The 20199-nt window shown below is 49.4% G+C and overlaps 1 protein-coding gene across 1 annotated transcript in view; it reads right to left on the bottom strand.

Moving 5' to 3' along the window:
• The window catches only part of CAPN9 (calpain 9), a 116737-nt gene that overhangs the window by 46535 nt on the left and 50003 nt on the right, over positions 1–20199 (bottom strand). Inside the window, exons 6-9 of the mRNA XM_066594363.1 lie at positions 18474–18557; positions 15558–15643; positions 15271–15348; positions 48–208 (exon numbers count right to left, since the gene is read on the bottom strand). Coding sequence (XP_066450460.1) covers positions 48–208; positions 15271–15348; positions 15558–15643; positions 18474–18557 — 409 coding nt within the window. The remainder of the gene's footprint in view (positions 1–47; positions 209–15270; positions 15349–15557; positions 15644–18473; positions 18558–20199) is intronic.

The following is a 20199-nucleotide window of genomic DNA, read 5'->3' as shown; positions in this document are numbered from 1 at the left end:
TCTGGGGGGTTTCCTGCCACGGACCCAAAATGTCAATGTTGGAATACCTAGAAAGTTGCGGCAGCCGCCGGCGGTGGAGCCCCGGACCCAGCTTCCTTGATGGACCGTCACCTCCCATCTGTGTTCGGACTCATCGTCTAAGGCATCGGGCGTCAGGTTACAAATCTCAACTTTGTCAAAATATTTCTTGAAGTCTTCAAAGTTCATCCTACATAAAAGTGAAAGTGTTAGAAGACCGATGTGTTTGTACAAAGGGAAACATTCCACATTCTGAGCCATGCCCAGCAATCCGTAAGGGGGCGTTCACATCTGCGGCTCCATTCAGGGGGCAGGAAAGGGGAATCCCCTGGCCGGACAGAACCGCACAGCGCCGGACCGACCCATTCACTACACCGTGGGCAGGTCCGTGTCCTCTCAGCGCTGCATGCAGTCCTTTTTCTTCCCGGTCTTATTTCGGCACCGGTGGGCTCTATTCACACAGCATATGGACGCGCTTTGGATGGCTTTTTTGTTAAAAAATCTGCAGCCAGAAGTTACCTTAAAATCTATAACTAAATATTGTAAAGTAACTTAATTTGTGGCATTTTTCTAGTGTTTTTGGGTCAGTGGTTTTTTCTGTAGCATGCGCTATGTGTGGGTTTTTCGTCATTTTTTTTCCATAGGCCGCACTTTTAATGGCTAGTAAATAAAATGATGATGATAACAGTTTAAGCTTCCAAGGCTACTTGAAGAGACCCTGTCACCATGTTCACAGCCCCCACTGAGAGCCCCGTAAGGTGGCGCCTGTCACACTGATTGCAGCGATATGTCTGCTGTGGATCTGAGCAGGAGTTTTGGAGAAACTTGCATTTTCTTAGTAGCAGCCAGACACAGAAGTAGTCCTGCATATTCATGAGCTGCAAGCTGGCCACACCCACCTGCTCTCCAGCCAATGATTGGCAGCTCTCTCACTATGCACAATAATAGGCAGACGGCAGTCAATCATTGGCTGGAGGGCAGGGTGGGTGGAGCTAGCCTGCAGCTCATGAATATTCAGGACTACTATAAGTAGTGCTACCACTGATAGAATGCAGGATTCTCCCAAACTCCTGCACAGATCCACAAGGCAGACATATCACTGCAGTGTGACTGCTACCTGCCTGAATCTTACGGTCACATGAAGATCCGATCAGCGATTTATTCACAACGCACAATTAGCGTACAAGACGTTTGATCCAATGATAATCGTGACGTGTAAAGGAGGCCTAATGGTTCCTTCATCGGGTAATTACCAAAATATATCTGAAGAGACAAATACATACATATATATATATACATATCTACAGAAAAGAGCAGAGACACAGCGGGATTCATTAGCATGAAGAAGCATGAGTGAATCCTTAGTCCAGAGGAGAGTCGGAGAGGCTTCTGGTCTCTGAATTCTATCATACTAGACCCAATTTTAGTCCCATGCTGATGGACGGCCACAGACTCCCAAAGGGCTTCCCACGGCGATGGACCATCTGATGGGCAGTCCACCTTGGCTCACTCCTTCCTCTTCCACCGAAAAGACCCCCGTCTTTGCTAATTGACGTCTCCAGCTTTGGTCACTGGAGACACCGTGCATTCCACAAAAGATGCGCGCCTGCACCACACTGGGGATGTCGCATGTACGTGATGTCATTCCTGCCCAAGAGGTAGTCAGAGCGCATGTAGCGGTGCACCGTATACGCAATGCATGATGTCTTCAGTGGCCAGAGCTGGACATGTCAATCGGCAAAAAAGGGTGCGCTTTTAGTGGAAGAGGAAGAGGGAGAGGGAAAGGCAGAGGGAGAGCCCGGTCCACCTGCAGAGGTGAACAGCCAATCCGACAGTCCACTGCTAATTAGCATACAACACGGGAAGCCAATCTGGAGATATATCTTAAGACAGGAGTTTGATATGACAGAAGTGGAGGTGCCGCCTGACTCCTCCTTAGGGGCTCCTCAGAAAGTATATGGCAAAAGTAAGCTTCCATTAGGGTAGATGGTTTCGCAGCGGTCACTAAGGGGCCTTAAGCTAGACCGCCGCATTTTTACAGCAGGTTTAACCTTAGAGAGTCATGGGAATACCGTGTCGGGCAGAGGTTGGGTGCCAGATAATAGCCGAGATCCTGCACTAATAGCCGGGAGCAGAGAAACCTCGGTTTCTAATCATTTAACGCTTTACATGCCACGATTAAAAGCAGCATCTAAGTGGGTGAGAGGTGGAGGGAGCTCCCCTGTCGCCATCGCCATGTGATCGCGGGATGCTAATGGGTTCCCATGACAGCCGGAGGACTGATCAAGGTCTCCAGATCTGCCAGACAAGCTGCCTCTGCAGAGTCCAGCAGGCTGACAGTATAGGCACAGTACATTGCACTACAGAAGTAATGCAGTGAACTATGCCAGCCATCCAATGATTGCAGCTTCCCACAGGGATAAAAATTATGTGTCAAAAAAAAGATTTAAAAAAGTTAAATAAAGTTTTTTTTTTAAAAAAGAGCAAAGAAAACAAAATTCTTTCTCCCTACAAACTCTCTTTATCATAGAAAAGATAAACTAAAACATGTCAGATATTGTCACATTCATAACAACCCGCATTATACAAATATTATGTCTGTTTTCCCACCCGATAAGTCCCCCCCCCCCCCCCCAATTGTTATATTTTGTGCCAAAGTAATAAAAAATACCACAATATAAATCTGGTATTTCCATAATCATACTGACCCAAAGAATAAATCTGGCCTATTATTAATATTACATGGTAAGCGTCATAAGGAAATATATGCCAAGATTGCTGGGTTTTGTAAAAAAAATGTAATAAAAAACAATCAAAAGGTTGCAGTTACAAAATAGTACCTGGTGGGGAAGCAAAAATGTCAAGGATCCTGGAATGTAGCGATGCAAATACAAGAATGGCAGAAACATGGAACCACATAAAAACATGGAACCACATAAAGAGGACTATACATTTGGTACTGCCATAACTGTATTGACCCTCAGAACAGAAGGGACATTTCATTTATGCCATAAGCTGAGCCCCGTAAAAAAAACAAAAAAGAACAATGGCAGAATTTCAGTCTATTGTCACCCTCTCCAAAAAAACAGAAATACAAAGTCAAAGTGTACAAACCCAAAGCCGTAACATTAGAATTTACAACTTGGTCCACAAAACCCTTAAGGCTCTTGCAATGTAACTCGTAAAGATGAAAGAAAAAAGCCTGGTCACTAGGTCAGTTACTAAAGGGTTAAACACGATTTGTAAGTGGTTGGTCCAAAGCCTGGAGTTCGGGACCCACTTCTGTGTTTGGGCAGCTGTTGGGGCCAGTAGGGAGGGTTTGGCTAATTCTCAGCTGCGATTTGCTTGGGTGGTCCATCCATGGCTGCTCAGAGCCTAAAGATGCCCGTCCCCCTGATACTTGGGTCAGGACACTATGATATGTTCTGGGCGATGCAGAGGGCAGAATACAGACTGGGCAGCTTGGGATTTATGAAACAAGTGCAGTCATGACAAAAACTAAATACACCCTCTTTGGATTCGAAGGTTTTATAATTACACAATATCTGGTACTTTAGGTAAAAACAACCTCCAATGGACAAGACCCCACGGCAAAATACAGCAGGCCATTAGTTACTTAGCAAGCACTAGGGCAACATGCAGAAGCGGTGTGTGAAATATTTAGTACAACCCATGAGTCAATAGCTGGTAGAACCACCTTTACAAGACTAACGGCTTTCTGTATGATTTATCCGTCTCTCACCCCATTCTGGAGGGATTTAAGCCCACTCTTCTTCTTCACAATCTTGCCTCAGTTTATTGTGGGCATTTGTTTCTGCAACGCTCTCTTAAAGGGGTTTTCCCATTACTTAAAGTGACTGCACAGCCACTCTGTACTTCCTGGTTGCTGCTGATGAGGATGTCACTTGCTGCAACCAATCACTGCCAATAGAAGGTTACTGCTGAGGCCAGTGATTGGCTGCAGCAGTCACATGCCCTTGTCAGCAGTAACTAGAGATGAGCGAGCACCAAAATGCTCGGGTGCTCGTTACTCGGGACGAATTTATCGCGATGCTCGAGGGTTCGTTTCGAGTAACGAACCCCATTGAAGTCAATGGGCGACCCGAGCATTTTTGTATTTCACCGATGCTCGCTAAGGTTTCCTTGTGTGAAAATCTGGGCAATTCAAGAAAGTGATGGGAATGACACAGAAACGGATAGGGCAGGCGAGGGGCTACATGTTGGGCTGCATCTCAAGTTCACAGGTCCCACTATTAAGCCACAATACCGGCAAGAGTGGGCCCCCCCCCCCCCCTCCCAACAACTTTTACTTCTGAAAAGCCCTCATTAGCATGGCATACCTTAGCTAAGCACCACACTACCTCCAACAAAGCACAATCACTGCCTGCATGACACTCCGCTGCCACTTCTCCTGGGTTACATGCTGCCAAACCCCCCCCCCCCACGACCCAGTGTCCACAGCGCACACCAAACTGTCCCTGCCCAGCCTTCAGCTGCCCTCATGCCACGCCACCCTCATGTCTATTTATAAGTGCGTCTGCCACAGGAAGAGCAGGCACACACTGCAGAGGGTTGGCACGGCTAGGCAGCGACCCTCTTTAAAAGTGGTGGGGCGATAGCCCACAATGCTGTACAGAAGCAATGAGAAATCCAATCCTGTGCCACCTCCATCAGGAGCTGCACATGTGGGCATAGCAATGAGGAACCTATGTGCCACACACTATTCATTCTGTCAAGGTGTCTGTATGCCCCAGTCAGACTGGTAATATGTACCTTAACAGTAACCGCGTTGGTGGTAATGTGGTGGTGACTGCGGACCTAGTACCACGGTTGTATTTTGTTGGTTTTCGGAATGTGGCCAGGATTAAGTGGGCCGTGGCAGGGGGATGGTGGGGGGGGCTCTCTTGTAGTGTCGGTAAAGGTGAAATTCTTGGACTGCCACCAGACGAACCAATGCAAAGGCATTTGCCAAGAATGTTTTCATTGTTGGAGGAGGAGGGGGATGTTTTTGAGGCACTACGTGTCCTCTCCACGTGTCCGTGGTTATATGCACCTTAACAGTAACCGCGTTGGAGGGAAATGGCCTCGCCGCCATCATGTCTTTGGGAAGCCTCTGTTTCCACACCCCAGAGACATACCATTAGCAGCGGTATAGGCAGAGCCCAGAATTCGTAACATTTCAGCCGTAGCATTAGGACAGGCCCCACTAACATATCACTAGCAGCATTATAGGGGGAGCACAGTATTAGTTCCATTTCAGTAATAGTAGCACTCAAGACAGGCCCCGGTAACAATTCCGAAGCAGCAGTATAGGAGGAGCATAGTCTAAGTTCCATTTAGGTAATAGTAGCAGCCTACACAGGCCCCAGGAACAATTCCGAAGCAGCAGTATAGTGGGAGCGCAGTCTTAGTTCCATTTCAGTAGCTGCAGTATAGCCAAGGCCCAAGTTACATTTATGTAGCTAAAGTGTAGGCCAACCCCACACACACTTCTGTACCATGAGTGCAGGCGAAGAACATACAAATTGCTATGATTACACTGTAGGTGAGGGCCCAAAAAAATTGGTGTACCAACAGTACTAATGTACCTCAGTAAAAATTGGCCATGCCCAACCAAGATGGCAGGTGAAACCCATTAATCGCTTTGGTTAATGTGGCTTAAGTGGTAACTAGGCCTGGAGGCAGCCCAGTTTAACGAAAAATTGGTTCAAGTTAAAGTTCCAACGCTTTTAAGAGCATTGAAACGTATAAAAATTTTTTAGAAAAATTATATGAGTGAGCCTTGTGGCCCTAAGAAAAATTGCCCGTTCAGCGTGATTACGTGAGGTTTCAGGAGAAGGAGCAGGAGGAGGAGGAGGAATATTAGACACAGATTGATGAAGCAGAAATGTCCCCGTTTTGGATGGTGAGAGAGAACGTAGCTTCCATCCGCGGGTGCAGCCTACGTATTGCTTACGTATCGCTGCTGTCCGCTGGTGGAGAAGAGAAGTCTGGGGAAATCCAGCCTTTGTTCATCTTGATGAGTGTTAGCCTGTCGGCACTGTCGGTTGACAGGCGGGTACGCTTATCTGTGATGATTCCCCCAGCCGCACTAAACACCCTCTCTGACAAGACGCTAGCCGCAGGACAAGCAAGCACCTCCAGGGCATACAGCGCTAGTTCAGGCCACGTGTCCAGCTTCGACACCCAGTAGTTGTAGGGGGCAGAGGCGTCACGGAGGACGGTCGTGCGATCGGCTACGTACTCCCTCACCATCCTTTTACAGTGCTCCCGCCGACTCAGCCTTGACTGGGGAGCGGTGACACAGTCTTGCTGGGGAGCCATAAAGCTGTCCAGGCCCTTAAAGACTGTTGCACTGCCTGGGCTGTACATGCTGCCCGATCTACGCACCTCCCCTGCTACCTGGCCCGCGGAACTGCGCCTTCTGCCACTAGCGCTGTCGGATGGGAATTTTACCATCAGCTTGTCCGCCAGGGTCCTGTGGTATAGCAACACTCTCGAACCCCTTTCCTCTTCGGGAATGAGAGTGGGAAGGTTCTCCTTATAGCGTGGGTCGAGCAGTGTGTACACCCAGTAATCCGTTGTGGCCAGAATGCGTGTAACGCGAGGGTCACGAGAAAGGCATCCTAACATGAAGTCAGCCATGTGTGCCAGGGTACCTGTATGCAACACATGGCTGTCCGCACTAGGAAGATCACTTTCAGGATCCTCCTCCTCCTCCTCCTCCTCCTCCTCAGGCCATACACGCTGAAATGATGACAGGCAAGCAGCATGGGTACCGTCAGCAGTGGGCCAAGCTGTCTCTTCCCCCTCCTCCTCATCCTCCTCATGCTCCTCCTCCTCCTCCTGAACGCGCTGAGATATAGACAGGAGGGTGCTCTGACTATCCAGCGACATACTGTCTTCCCCCGGCTCTGTTTCCGAGCGCAAAGCGGCTGCCTTTATGGTTTGCAGGGAACTTCTCAAGATGCATAGCAGAGGAATGGTGACGCTAATGATTGCAGCATCGCCGCTCACCACCTGGGTAGACTGCTCAAAGTTTCGAAGGACCTGGCAGATGTTTGCCAACCAGGCCCACTCTTCTGAAAAGAATTGAGGAGGCTGACTCCCACTGCGCCGCCCATGTTGGAGTTGGTATTCCACTATAGCTCTACGCTGTTCATAGAGCCTGGCCAACATGTGGAGCGTAGAGTTCCACCGTGTGGGCACGTCGCACAGCAGTCGGTGCACTGGCAGATTAAACCGATGTTGCAGGGTGCGCAGGGTGGCAGCGTCCGTGTGGGACTTGCGGAAATGTGCGCAGAGCCGGCGCACCTTTACGAGCAGGTCTGACAAGCGTGGGTAGCTTTTCAGAAAGCGCTGAACCACCAAATTAAAGACGTGGGCCAGGCATGGCACGTGCGTGAGGCTGCCGAGCTGCAGAGCCGCCACCAGGTTACGGCCGTTGTCACACACGACCATGCCCGGTTGGAGGCTCAGCGGCGCAAGCCAACGGTCGGTCTGCTCTGTCAGACCCTGCAGCAGTTCGTGGGCCGTGTGCCTCCTATCTCCTAAGCTGAGTAGTTTCAGCACGGCCTGCTGACGCTTGCCCACCGCTGTGCTGCCACGCCGCGCGACACCGACTGCTGGCGACGTCCTGCTGCTGCTGACACATCTAGATTGCGAGACAGAGGTTGAGGAGGAGGAGGAGGAGGGTGCTTTAGTGGAGGAAGCATACACCGCCGAACATACCACCACCGAGCCGGGGCCCGCAATTCTGGGGGTGGGTAGGACGTGAGTGGTCCCAGGCTCTGACTCTGTCCCAGCCTCCCAGGGAGATGTAGTGGCCCTGCCCGCCTGTGCTTGTCCACGTGTCCGTAGTTAAGTGGACCTTGCCACTAACCGCATTGGTGAGGGCGCGTACAATGTTGCGGGAGACGTGGTCGTGCAGGGCTGGGACGGCACATCGGGAAAAGTAGTGGCGACTGGGAACTGAGTAGCGCGGGGCCGCCGCCGCCATCATAGCTTTGAAAGCCTCCGTTTCCACAACCCTATACGGCAGCATCTCAAGGCTGATAAATTTGGCTATGTGGACGGTTAACGATTGAGCGTGCGGGTGCGTGGCGGCGTACTTGCGCTTGCGCTCCAACACTTGCGCTAGCGACGGCTGGACTGTGCGGTGCGAGACATTGGTGGATGGGGCCGAGGACAGCGGAGGTGAGGGTGTGGGTGCAGGCCAGGAGACGGTAGTGCCTGTGTCCTGAGAGGGGGGTTGGATCTCAGTGGCAGGTTGGGGCACAGGGGGAGAGGCAGCGGTGCAAACCGGAGGCGGTGAACGGCCTTCGTCCCACCTTGTGGGGTGCTTGGCCATCATATGTCTGCGCATGCTGGTGGTGGTGAGGCTGTTGGTGGTGGCTCCCCGGCTGATCTTGGCGCGAAAAAGGTTGCACACCACTGTTCGTCGGTCGTCTGGCGTCTCTGTGAAAAACTGCCAGACCTTAGAGCACCTCGGCCTCTGCAGGGTGGCATGGCGCGAGGGTGCGCTTTGTGAAACAGTTGGTGGATTATTCGGTCTGGCCCTGCCTCCACCCCTGGCCACCGCACTGCCTCTTGCAACCTGCCCTGCTGCTGCCCTTGCCTGCCCCTCTGAAGACCTGTCCTGAGTAGGCGTTGCACACCAGGTGGGGTCAGTCACCTCATCGTCCTGCTGCTCTTCCTCCGAATCCTCTGTGCGCTCCTCCCTCGGACTTACTGCCCTTACTACTACCTCACTGCAAGACAACTGTGTCTCATCATCATCATCCTCCTCACCCACTGAAAGGTCTTGAGACAGTTGCCGGAAGTCCCCAGCCTCATCCCCCGGACTCCGGGAACTTTCCAATGGTTGTGCATCAGTGACGATAAACTCCTCTGGTGGGAGAGGAACCACTGCTGCCCAATCTGAGCAGGGGCCCGAGAACAGTTCCTGGGAGTCTTCCCGCACCTGAGCATGTGTCATTGTAGTGGAGTGAGGAGGCTGGGAGGAAGGAGGAGCAGCAGACAGAGGATTCGGATTGGCAGCACTGGACGGCGCAGACCTCTGGGTGGATGATAGCTTGCTCGAAGCACTTTCTGCCATCCACGACAGGACCTGCTCACACTGCTCATTTTCTAATAAAGGTCTCCCGCGTGGACCCATTAATTGGGCGATGAATGTGGGGACGCCAGAAACGTGCCTCTCTCCTAATCGCGCAGCAGTCGGCTGCGACACACCTGGATCAGGAGCTCGGCCTGTGCCCACACCCTCACTTGGGCCTACGCGTCCTCGGCCGCGTCCACATCCTCTAGGCCTACCCCTACCCCTCAGCATGCTGTATTACCAGTGATTTCCAAGCCAGGAAAGAAATTGGCGCAAGCCTGCAGCCAAAATAGAATTTTTTCCCTTGTTTTTCAAAGGACAAGCCACACTGCGTGTATTCAATGAATACTAAGTTTAATAACTGTGTTGTGGCCCTGCAAATGTGTCAGAGAACTGCAGTGATGCAAAGTTATTCGCTACAGCAGATCAGGGATTTCCCATGCAGGAAAAAAATTGGCGCAAGCCTGCAGTAAAACGTAGCTGGCTGCGTCTGATTTTTTTTTTAACGTTCTGCACGCAGCACACACGTACCCAGAGCCCTGAGGACTGTCAGAGGCAGGCGAAATAGAATTTTTTCCCTTGTTTTTCAAAGGAAAAGCCACACTGCGTCTATTCAATGAATAATGTATGTCTTCTGGCCCTGCCTACACAATTCTATCCCTGTAGTATTAATGCCGGGTGCAATGGTCTGCACAACCGGTTTTGAGAAAGAAAAAAAAATATGCAACACTGCTAACAGCAGCCTGGACAGTACTGCACACGGATAGATGTGGCCCTAGAAAGGATCATTGGGGTTCTTGAAGCCTACACTCACTGCTAACACTCTCCCTGCCTAACCACCACTTCTGTCCCTGTAGTATTACTGCAGGGCGCAATGGTCTTGCAGATCCAATTTTGAAAAAAAATTACACAGTACTGCACACTATTAGATGTGGCCCTGAGAAGGGCCGTTGGGGTTCTTGAAGCCTACACTAACTCCTAACGCTCTCCCTACAGCAGCTCCAGCACGATACCACTGTCCCTCAGCTAACTCACAAGGCATCTGAGCCGAGCCGCGGGAGGGGCCGATTTTTATACTCGGGTGACATCTGATCGCCCCAGCCACTCACTGCAGGGGGGTGGTATAGGGCTTGAACGTCACAGGGGGAAGTTGTAATGCCTTCCCTGTCTTTCAATTGGCCAGAAAAGCGCGCTAACGTCTCAGAGAGGAAACTGAAAGTAACCGGAACACCGCGTGGTACTCGTTACGAGTAACGAGCATCCCGAACACCCTAATATTCGCATGAATATCAAGCTCGGACGAGTACGTTCGCTCATCTCTAGCAGTAACCAAAAAGTACAGAGTGTCTGTGGGGTCATTTTAAGTAATGGGAAACCCCCTTTAAGGTCCGGACATAGCATTTCCATTGGGTTGAAGTCTACACTGTGAGGGGGCCATTTCAACACCCCGATGCTTTTCTTTATCAGACATTCTGATGTTGGTTTGCCAGCGTGCTTGTGATCATTGTCCTGGTGCATGACCCAGTTTGGGCCAAGCTTTAGCTTTTGGATAGATGACCTCGCATTTAACTCTAGAATACTTTGATATATGGAAGAGTTCATGGTCAACTTAGTGTCTGCAAGGTGCCCGAGCCTGTGGCTGCTAAACAAGGCCGACTCATCACTCCTCCACCACCGTGCTTGACAGTTGGTATGAGGTGTTAGTGCTGGTATGCTGCGAATAGTTTTCACAAATACATGGGGATTATGGCCCAACATCTCCATTTTGGTCTTGTATGTCCAAAAGGACATTACTTCGGATGTCTTGTGGTTTGTTCAGATGCAACTTTGCCAACCTTAGCCGTGATGCCATGTTCTTGATCTCCTGGCAACCCTTCCATTTAAGCCATACATTTAAGCCATAGGCTATCTTGCGTTGTGAGAGGGAGTGAAAACTCCTAGTTTTTATTAAATATTGACACAATGTATTTGCCATGTGGTGTTCATTGTGTTTGTAGGTTGTAGTTGCCCAATCTAAGACCTTCTAAGTACCAGATATTTTTCTATAATGTCCGGTTACATAAAACCATAGAATTCACAAAGGGTGTACTTAGATTTTCTCATGACTGTTGGTATCCTAGGGCATAGTCAGGGATTTCGGTGGTCCTGCCAGAGGATTGAAGCAGGTTGTGTTTCTGTGGACGGGGGCGGAGCTCTGTGTAGGAGTGCAGAGACTCCGCGGGGGCGGTGGTTGGTAATTGTGGAGATGAAGGCAGACCCGCTGACTGGGGGTCCTGTGGTCGGCCTATGGCTTCAGATCCTGGGATAGGCTGGTGTGATCTCTAATGGTTTCAATGGTTGAAGTATAACCCCCATCCAACAACAGAAGTCATGGCGTGTGGTATTTAGGCTAAGAGGGTGGGAGGGCCACTGCTGGTTTATGGGTAGTTGTGGTCTCTGCCAGCGCGGATATACTGGGACGGTTATCATTGTACTTTATGGCTGTTTATGAGATAAAGACAAGGGGTCTCAATAGTGTGGAAACACTCATATACAATGACAATGGTTGGCAGATGGTGATGCAATTTGCATACAAGCTGTAGGGGGAGGAGGACATTTGTTCGGTCAAGTCACCAACATGAAGGCCCTTTTGAATGCCGCCATCTTGGATTTAACTCTAATATTTCCAGCGGGAAGGTCGGTGTGTGATATATGAGATACATATATGTGATATATCAGACTGGTGGATAACGTCACCAGATAACAGGGGTGCTTCATTTTAACATAAGTTTTTGTTTTCATGTTAACACGGTGATTTATCTTCATTCCAGGCAGCATCACGGATGGCGTCATCTCAGGAGCAACGTGTAGAGACCATCCTTATGTGGGATAGGAGAGGGGTGAAGCAAACCCAATGGTATCAAGGATCCGCTTAGAGATCAATGTCTGGGCATCAAAAAGTCTTAGACGGGGTTGTATAGAAAGGATGAATTGTGGGGGCGCTGCCACCAAAGATGGGCACGACAGATGTGTGACTATATCAAGGAAGAAAAACTGGTGTGTAGGCGCGACTCCCAGAAGGAAGAGTGGAACGGTAGGACGTAATATCCGACTTCTCTTCTATTAGAAACCAGCATGGGATAAATGTTTCGGGGTGAACCCCTTCAGTCAAGCTGGGTGGGACATCACTTCTGGGACTGCAGGGAAATGGATCCCAATAGTGCTGGCGGTGCCAGTGGTGGCAGCGGTGGAGCTGGGACAGCAGTTTATCTTCCTTATGTCAGGTGAGCGGAGCACATGTGTCATCGCTACAGATTTCAATCAATGCCGCCCAACCGGACCTCCCATCACCCGCACCGCAGCGGACAGACCTCTTCCCAAAAACTGAGAAACGGGTTCTGTCGCTGATAAACCAAAATCTGAATGACCAAAAGATTAAAATATGCGATAATGACGTGTGGACGTCATTCACCTGACATAAGGGTGGTCTCCACATGTTGTGCCTGAGACACGCCATCATCCATACCGCCTGGAATGAAGATACATCGCTGTCTTAACATGAGAATGAATAGTTATGTTAAAACAAATCACCTCCTTGTTATCTGGTGACGTTCTCCTTCAGTCTGATATATCACACACCGACCTCACCGCTGGAAACATTAGAGTTGAATCCAAGATGGCGGCATTCAAAATGGTCATCTGATTGGTGACGTGGTTTATAGGGTTTCTTCCTTTCCCCGCAGCTTGTATGCACAATTGCATCACTGTCTGCCAAACTGTTCATTCTATATGGTTGTTTCCACAAATTTGAGACACTCCGTACATTGAAAGGTATGAGGTTCAGGCTGAATGCCAAATTTATGAAGCCCCTAATGAGACCCCCAATAATGCTGAGAATAAAGGAAACTGCAGAACAGCTTTATCCAAGTGAATTGGTTCCCTGTGCCGCCTGGTAGCACCGTTGTGATTGTTTGATTCTATATTTTCCCTTCTGTGATACATTTATATTAGTGTAGGGACTCACAAGACGCGAGGAGCCTTGACGATTGGCTTGTGAGCTAAGGTTTTTTAACCAAAATTCAACTAATACATCGGATTTATTACGTATTATTCACATGCAGTGCAGCTTTTAAATGCCGGGGGCCCAGGGTGGCAGTACCAATGTGGTCCACTTTTTGAGGTGCAGGGCAGCCCGCCGAACTATTATGGCATCCTTAAGAGGTTGCTAGTCTGCATGTGGACTACATGTATCAGAAGGTCTGGCACTTTGTATCTACTCTATGCAGGCGTATACACCAAGCAGCTACCCCCCTCTATATAAGAGGCTGTGTGAGTGGCGGTCTCATCGGTGCCCAGCGTAGGTGTAACTGGCTCCCTCATTTGGTAGTTTAGCCGACTACATGTTGAGGGGATGCAGCTATCTGCCCTCTTGTATCAGTAAGTATCTGGCCATTCTCTGAGACCGTTGTGAAGGGGATGCAGTGGCCTCTTCATTCTCTGTATCGATGTGGATGCCTGAGGTTGAATCCCTAATTATATACTAAAAAGGTGGGAATACCTTTTTAAAGGGGTTGTCCAGAGTTAGAAAAACATGGCTGACTTCTTCCCCCACCTGGGCTGTTGTGACCAGACTGTTAGGAGGTGTTGGGGCCAGTGGATGGGGACACACAAGGTGACTGGGCTAAGGACGCCCCCTACAGACCACCAGTAGGGAGGAGCGTCTGACCAGATTGTTAGGAGGTGTTGGGGCCAGTGGATGGGGACACACAAGGTGACCGGGCTCAGGACGCCCCCTACAGACCACCAGTAGGGAGGAGCGTCTGACCAGACAGTTAGGAGGTGTTGGGGCCAGTGGATGGGGACACACAAGGTGACCGGGCTCAGGACGCCCCCTACAGACCACCAGTAGAGAGGAGCATCTGACCAGACTGTTAGGAGGTGTTGGGGCCAGTGGATGGGGACACACAAGGTGACTGGGCTAAGGACGCCCCCTACAGACCACCAGTAGAGAGGAGCGTCTGACCAGACTGTTAGGAGGTGTTGGGGCCAGTGGATGGGGACACACAAGGTGACCGGGCTCAGGACGCCCCCTACAGATCACCAGTAGAGAGGAGCATCTGACCAGACAGTTAGGAGGTGTTGGGAGCAGTGGATGTGTAAGAGCACACAAGGTGATCGGCCTCAGGACGCCCCCTACTGACTATCAGTAGAGAGGAGCGTCTGACCACACTGTTAGTAGGTGTTGGGATCAGTGGATGAGGGCACACAAGGTGACCGGGCTCAGGACGCCCCCTACAGACTATCAGTAGAGAGGAGCGTCTGACCGGACTGTTAGGGGGTGCTGGGATCAGTGGATGGGGACACACAAGGTGACCAGGCTCAGGACGCCCCCTACAGACTATCAGTAGAGAGGAGCGTCTGACCAGACAGTTAGGAGGTGTTGGGAGCAGTGGATGTGTAAGAGCACACAAGGTGACCGGGCTCAGGACGCCCCCTACAGACCACAAGTAGAGAGTAGCGTCTGACCAGACTGTTAGGGGGTCTTGTAACCCATCTTGTATCCAAGCTAGAGGCGGTACAACAGGGTATTAGAGCTCCATGCCACCCGTATCACATCTTGTATCCAAGCTAGAGGCGGACACATCTTGTATCCAAGCTTGGTCACCTGGACGTTGGTAGATGGGCCAATGGAATTTGATCAGATTATATACCAAGAACCTTGCATTATGTAATGTGGTTGGAGTACTGATTACAGCTCTGTATACCTCTCATAGTAACATTTATTTTGCCCGCTGTTGCCATTTTTTCTACTGTATCACATCTTGTATCCAAGCAAGAGGCGGTACAACAGGGTATTAGAGCCTCTTCTAGGGGGGATGTTACTGACAATGAATGAGTGTGTGTGTGTATATATCACACTCCCTCTAGGGGGGATGTTATTGGCAATTAGTATATATATATATATATATATATATATATATATATATATATATATATATACACACTCCTTCTAGGTGGGATGTTACTGAGAATGAGTGTGTGTATATGTATATACACTCCGTCTGGGGGGGGGGGGGTGATCTTACTGACAATGAGCGTATAATGTTATCTGAAACCTACGAGGCCCAGCGCTGCACATTAAACGTATATAGAGGGATCGATACACAGAACTTTACCAGAACTCGCCGTCGTCCAGCGATGTTTGGCAGAGGCGTTTCCTCTCTGCTTGGTCAATAGAGTTCCATTCAGAGGAGCTGGAAGAGAGTGATGACAGGTAAACTCTCCAATGTCAGGTATGTGCGGAATCACCTTACAAGTTAACCCTTTCACAATTAGGGGTGTTTTAAGTGCGGCTGCCCAGAGCAAAGTTTCACGCATGACTTTTTAATTTTACCCGTTTCCCCAAAATGTTAAGTTTATCAGATAATCCCCATAGATGGACAAGGGTCTGCGTCACACTTACTTGTCACTCCATGGTCCGTTCCACTCCACCTGCCCCCAGGGGTTCCTCACTCTGATGAGCTGTACCATTTGTCCTCTATATTTCACCTATATGGGTAAAACCATAAAATGTTTAGCAGAGGTAGAGTTTTCATATGTGTAGTGCCCTTTAATAAATGTTTCTTAAAGGGATTGTCTAGTTATACAGTATTAATAGCCCATCAGCAGTGGAGGCATTATTATTCCATCACTCATTTGCATAATTGCGTAAGCAAGCATTGGTAATATTTTCTATGCCTAAACGGACACTAACTTTTACCCGACTTGTGTCCATATGATAGGCAGTGTGATACCAGCACAAGCACAACTCAATCGGTTTACTTAAAATGACATTTTTGTGCTAAAAATGCTAAATCTAAAATACTGGCCACTAGGAATCCCCTTCCTTTTGACTTGCTGTCCACTGCCTGTTGTTAAGGGATGTTATATGAAGCAGTGAAACTCAGAACAGAAAGTGTAGAAGAGAAATGAGCCATCCTAAGCATTGAAGTCTGACAGCAGAGAACAGGGGGAGGAGAGAGGCAGAGTCTCATACAGACATGCTGCTAGAACCTATTGTGAGTTACGGAATGCTATTCATTCACCTCTGCACTGCTTAGTACTGCTGTACGCTGTTCTTCGTGATGATAGTTTGTCTCTGTGTGTTACAGAGAAAGGGCAGGATCTGCAGTTCACAGTGTACAGAAGATGGCATAATAGGCTCCTCCCACAAGTGCTGAGAGAACGGAACTTCTAATATAAAGCATGCAGAGGGGAAAACTGGTTGGAAGTGCAGGATACAAGTAATAATGCCCCAAAGTAGTGGTATTCCTCTTGGTTGCTCCCACCAGCTTATTCAGAAGCGTCCCCTGAAACGTTAGGTGGGATTTACTTATTAACAATAATCATGTAGAATCAGTGGTAGTTCTACAGATACAATCAACATCTAGTACAAAGCTGTCAGCGATAGGGGATTCGTCAGCTTCTACAAGTGACACAGGGAGTAGTTCTGGTTTATTTGTACGCCCCAGACCGGGACTTCTCAATATTTTTCTACCAGCCTCACCAGTCAGAACATAGAGCTACGACATTTAGTTGAAGTTTATGCTAAAATTGAATTATTGATTAATATGCCTTGATTTGTCTTTTGAACCTTGTATAACAATAAAATAAGCACAAAAAGAATCAATCCTGTGTGACAAGTAGGTAAGAGTGGTTACAGAAGGGAGATATATTTCCCCTTGGAGTCCATCATACGGGGAGTAGCGGGGAGTGCTTCACTTGCTATGCAATTAATCCAGCGGGTGGATGTATTAGAGCAACCAGGAGAACACTGAGCGGTTCTGCCAGGGGACACAGAAAGCTGCTCTGCCAGGGGACACAGAAAGCTGCTCTGCCAAGGGACACAGAAAGTGGCCCTGCTAGGGGACACAGAAAGCGGCTCTGCCAGGGGACACAGAAAGCGGCTCTGCCAGGGGACACAGAAAGCGGCTCTGCCAGGGGACACAGAAAGCGGCTCTGCCAGGGGACACAGAAAGCGGCTCTGTCAAGGGGACACAGAAAGCGGCCCTGCTAGGGGACACAGAAAGCGGCTCTGCCAGGGGACACAGAAAACGGCTCTGCCAGAGGACACAGAAAGCGGCTCTGCCAGAGGCCACAGAAAGCGGCTCTGCTAGGGGACACAGAAAGCGGCTCTGCCAAGGGGACACAGAAAGCGGCTCTGCCACCGGACACAGAAAGCGGCTCTGCCAAGGGGATACAGAAAGTGGCTCTGCCAAGGGGACAGAGAAAGCGGCTCTGCCAAGGGGACAGAGAAAGCGGCTCTGCAGAGGGGACAGAGAAAGCGGCTCTGCAGAGGGGACAGAGAAAGCGGCTCTGCCAAGGGGACAGAGAAAGCGGCTCTGCCAAGGGGACACAGAAAGCGGCTCTGTGTGAGGCTAAAACACATGAATTATTGATTAATATGCCTTGATTTGTCTTTTGAACCTTGTATAACAATAAAATAAGCACAAAAAGAATCAATCCTGCGTGACAAGTAGGTAAGAGTGTTTACAGAAGGGAGATATATTTCCCCTTGGAGTCCATCATATGGGGAGTAGCGGGAAGTGCTTCACTTACTATGTAATTAATCCAGCGGGTGGATGTATTAGAGCAACCAGAAGAACACTGAGCTGCTCTGCCAGGGGACACAGAAAGCGGCTCTGCCAGGGAACACAGAAAGCGGCTCTGCCGGGGGACATAGAAAGCGGCTCTGCCAGGGGACACAAAAAAGCGGCTCTGCCAGGGGACACAGAAAGCGGCTCTGCCAGGGGACACAGAAAGCGGCTCTGCCAGGGGACACAGAAAGCGGCTCTGTGTGAGTCTAAAACACATGATCTGTGAGGAAGGTTGCTAAGTGTATTTTTGTAGCTGGCAGGGAGAAGCCCCCGAGCTTGTAGTGGGGGATATACAAAGCATTGTTTATTTTTGTTAGCTTACCCCCTTATTCATAGAGCTGCCAGGTGTCAGTTTACAGCCTATTCTTGGCTGCTGACTCTGTTTTTTATGAAATAAATCCATGTCCTTTGACCCCAGCGAAGCCGATCCCAAGCGAATCCCTCAACATCTGTTACCTAACCAGAAACTGGTGCTTCCAGAGAAGTCCGCTGGGATCATTTCACCCACAACTGGGGCGCCTCCCTGCCGAGGTCCTCCTCCCATCATGGGAGCTACTGTCCTGGACTACGATTTCTGATTTCTTTCAGCACAAGAGACAATTATCTGGCGACCGTCTCACGTTATTATCACGCTACCTGCAATCTGTCAGTGAAGGTCTTATAGCTGGAAACATAAATGACTCAAGTTGTATCATGTAAATGAGGATATTGCAAAACAAAAGGAGATAAACATGGCTCCTTACCGTATCCAGTCCGGTTATGGAGTAAGCGTGACCCTTTACAAGTCCTTGGGGGGTCTTAGCTTCCGTTTCGGCAGAACTTGTAATCTACAAATATCAGACATTGTATGACATGCAGCTAGACACAGATTCAGCACAGATTCAGCACAGTGGTATCAGGGGCATCAGGGGCATCAGTGGCATCAGGGGCATCAGGGGCATCAGGGGCATCAGTGGCATCAGTGGTATCAGTGGTATCAGTGGCATCAGTGGTATCAGTGGCATCAGTGGCCCGATGGACAATCTTGCCGCTCTCAGTGGTCCTTTTATTTTGGGTATCTGTGTCCTGTGACCCGCAGTTTGGCTACCAGGCCAGAGCTCGTTCTTCTATGTCCTCTTGTGTATATTATGAAATTGCCCTAGGAATACTTCGGGTCATACAAACACAACTCTAATTGCCAAAGGCTAAAAATCCCGGGAGGGGGGGGGGGGGTATAGGTTAGGTTTTAATAGGGTTTTGGTGGTGCTGATTTACTAATCTCTACATAGGCTTGTTGGCCACCCAGGCCCATGTTATAGCGTGTATCTGCACACACATGATACTAACCGATGACTACTAGTCACATCTCGTTTGCTACCACCATTTGCCCCTTTAGGGCGCCCACCCACTGGCGATTTTTTTTCCTTTGCGTTTTGCGTTTTTTCTCAAGAGCAATTAGAATTGAATGTGTTCCTGTCCACTGGCGTTTTTTTTTTTCAGTCCGTTGCAATTTTTAACATAGGAACTGTCAGTTGCATATGTGTCCTTATTTTTCTCTTAATGCACCCATGAATGTCAATGTAAATTAACGGAAAAAGCCGCGAAAACGCCACGAAAAACGCGCTGAAAACGCTGCGTTTTTCACGCACGAAAATCGCAAACGCCAGTGGGTGGGCGCCCTTATTTTGGATATTATTCGAAGTTGTCTTTTTGAATAAAAGTCTTCAGATTGTATTTTCGGGGATATTACCTGTGGGGATTTTTTGCCTTTGGCATTTAGAGTTGAGTTCCTCTTGTGTGGCTCCCGCCTGGTAACTATAGGATGCTTCAACGTAGGGAGTCCGCTATGCCTTCCCTCTGGCTCTTTCCAAATACCCCCGGCCTTCAGGTCTATTTCCACGGGCCTGGAGAAGTAAGACACAGACGCAGGCTTTGTTCTTGGAAGAAAAAGTTTGTGTTGGAGACCGCACTTTATCTACAAACCGGAACCAATTGGCGAAGTTCCCAGAAATCAATGGCCAGACCTTAGCATGATGCTCACCCCACTTCAAAGCTAGTCGGGCCGCATCTGTTACAAGGCTCCCATATCTATTGTCAGCTGTTCACCCACTTGGCTCCCTGGCCACCATTATGAGGCCCGCTGCACTTGGGCATGGCCTCCTCAACAGCTGTAGCTCTACCGCCTACAACAGTACTGCCAGGTGATTACCCTGGGGTAAGGTGCCCTCGTAGCCCTTAGCCATGCTGCTGACAGCAGTACTGCTAAGCCTTGTGTGGGCTTACAGGGAGCACAGAAAGGTGGACGCTTCTACTGTGCGGGGCACCATGGGTGGCATCATTACTACCGGGAGCACTATGGGTGGGGTGATGTGTAGAAAAACAAAGCCAGGCGTCTGGATCTGCAGGGATCCGCATCAAAATCTGCCAGTGTGCCTATGTTACGTTGTGCTTATATTGTGATCATACTCAGGTATTGTATCTATGTACTGA

The sequence above is a fragment of the Eleutherodactylus coqui genome, chromosome 1 (genome assembly GCF_035609145.1).
Source record: "Eleutherodactylus coqui strain aEleCoq1 chromosome 1, aEleCoq1.hap1, whole genome shotgun sequence".
NCBI lineage: Eukaryota > Metazoa > Chordata > Amphibia > Anura > Eleutherodactylidae > Eleutherodactylus > Eleutherodactylus coqui.
The sequence above is the reverse complement of the archived record's forward strand: the minus strand, read 5'-3'. Positions and strand labels throughout refer to the sequence as shown.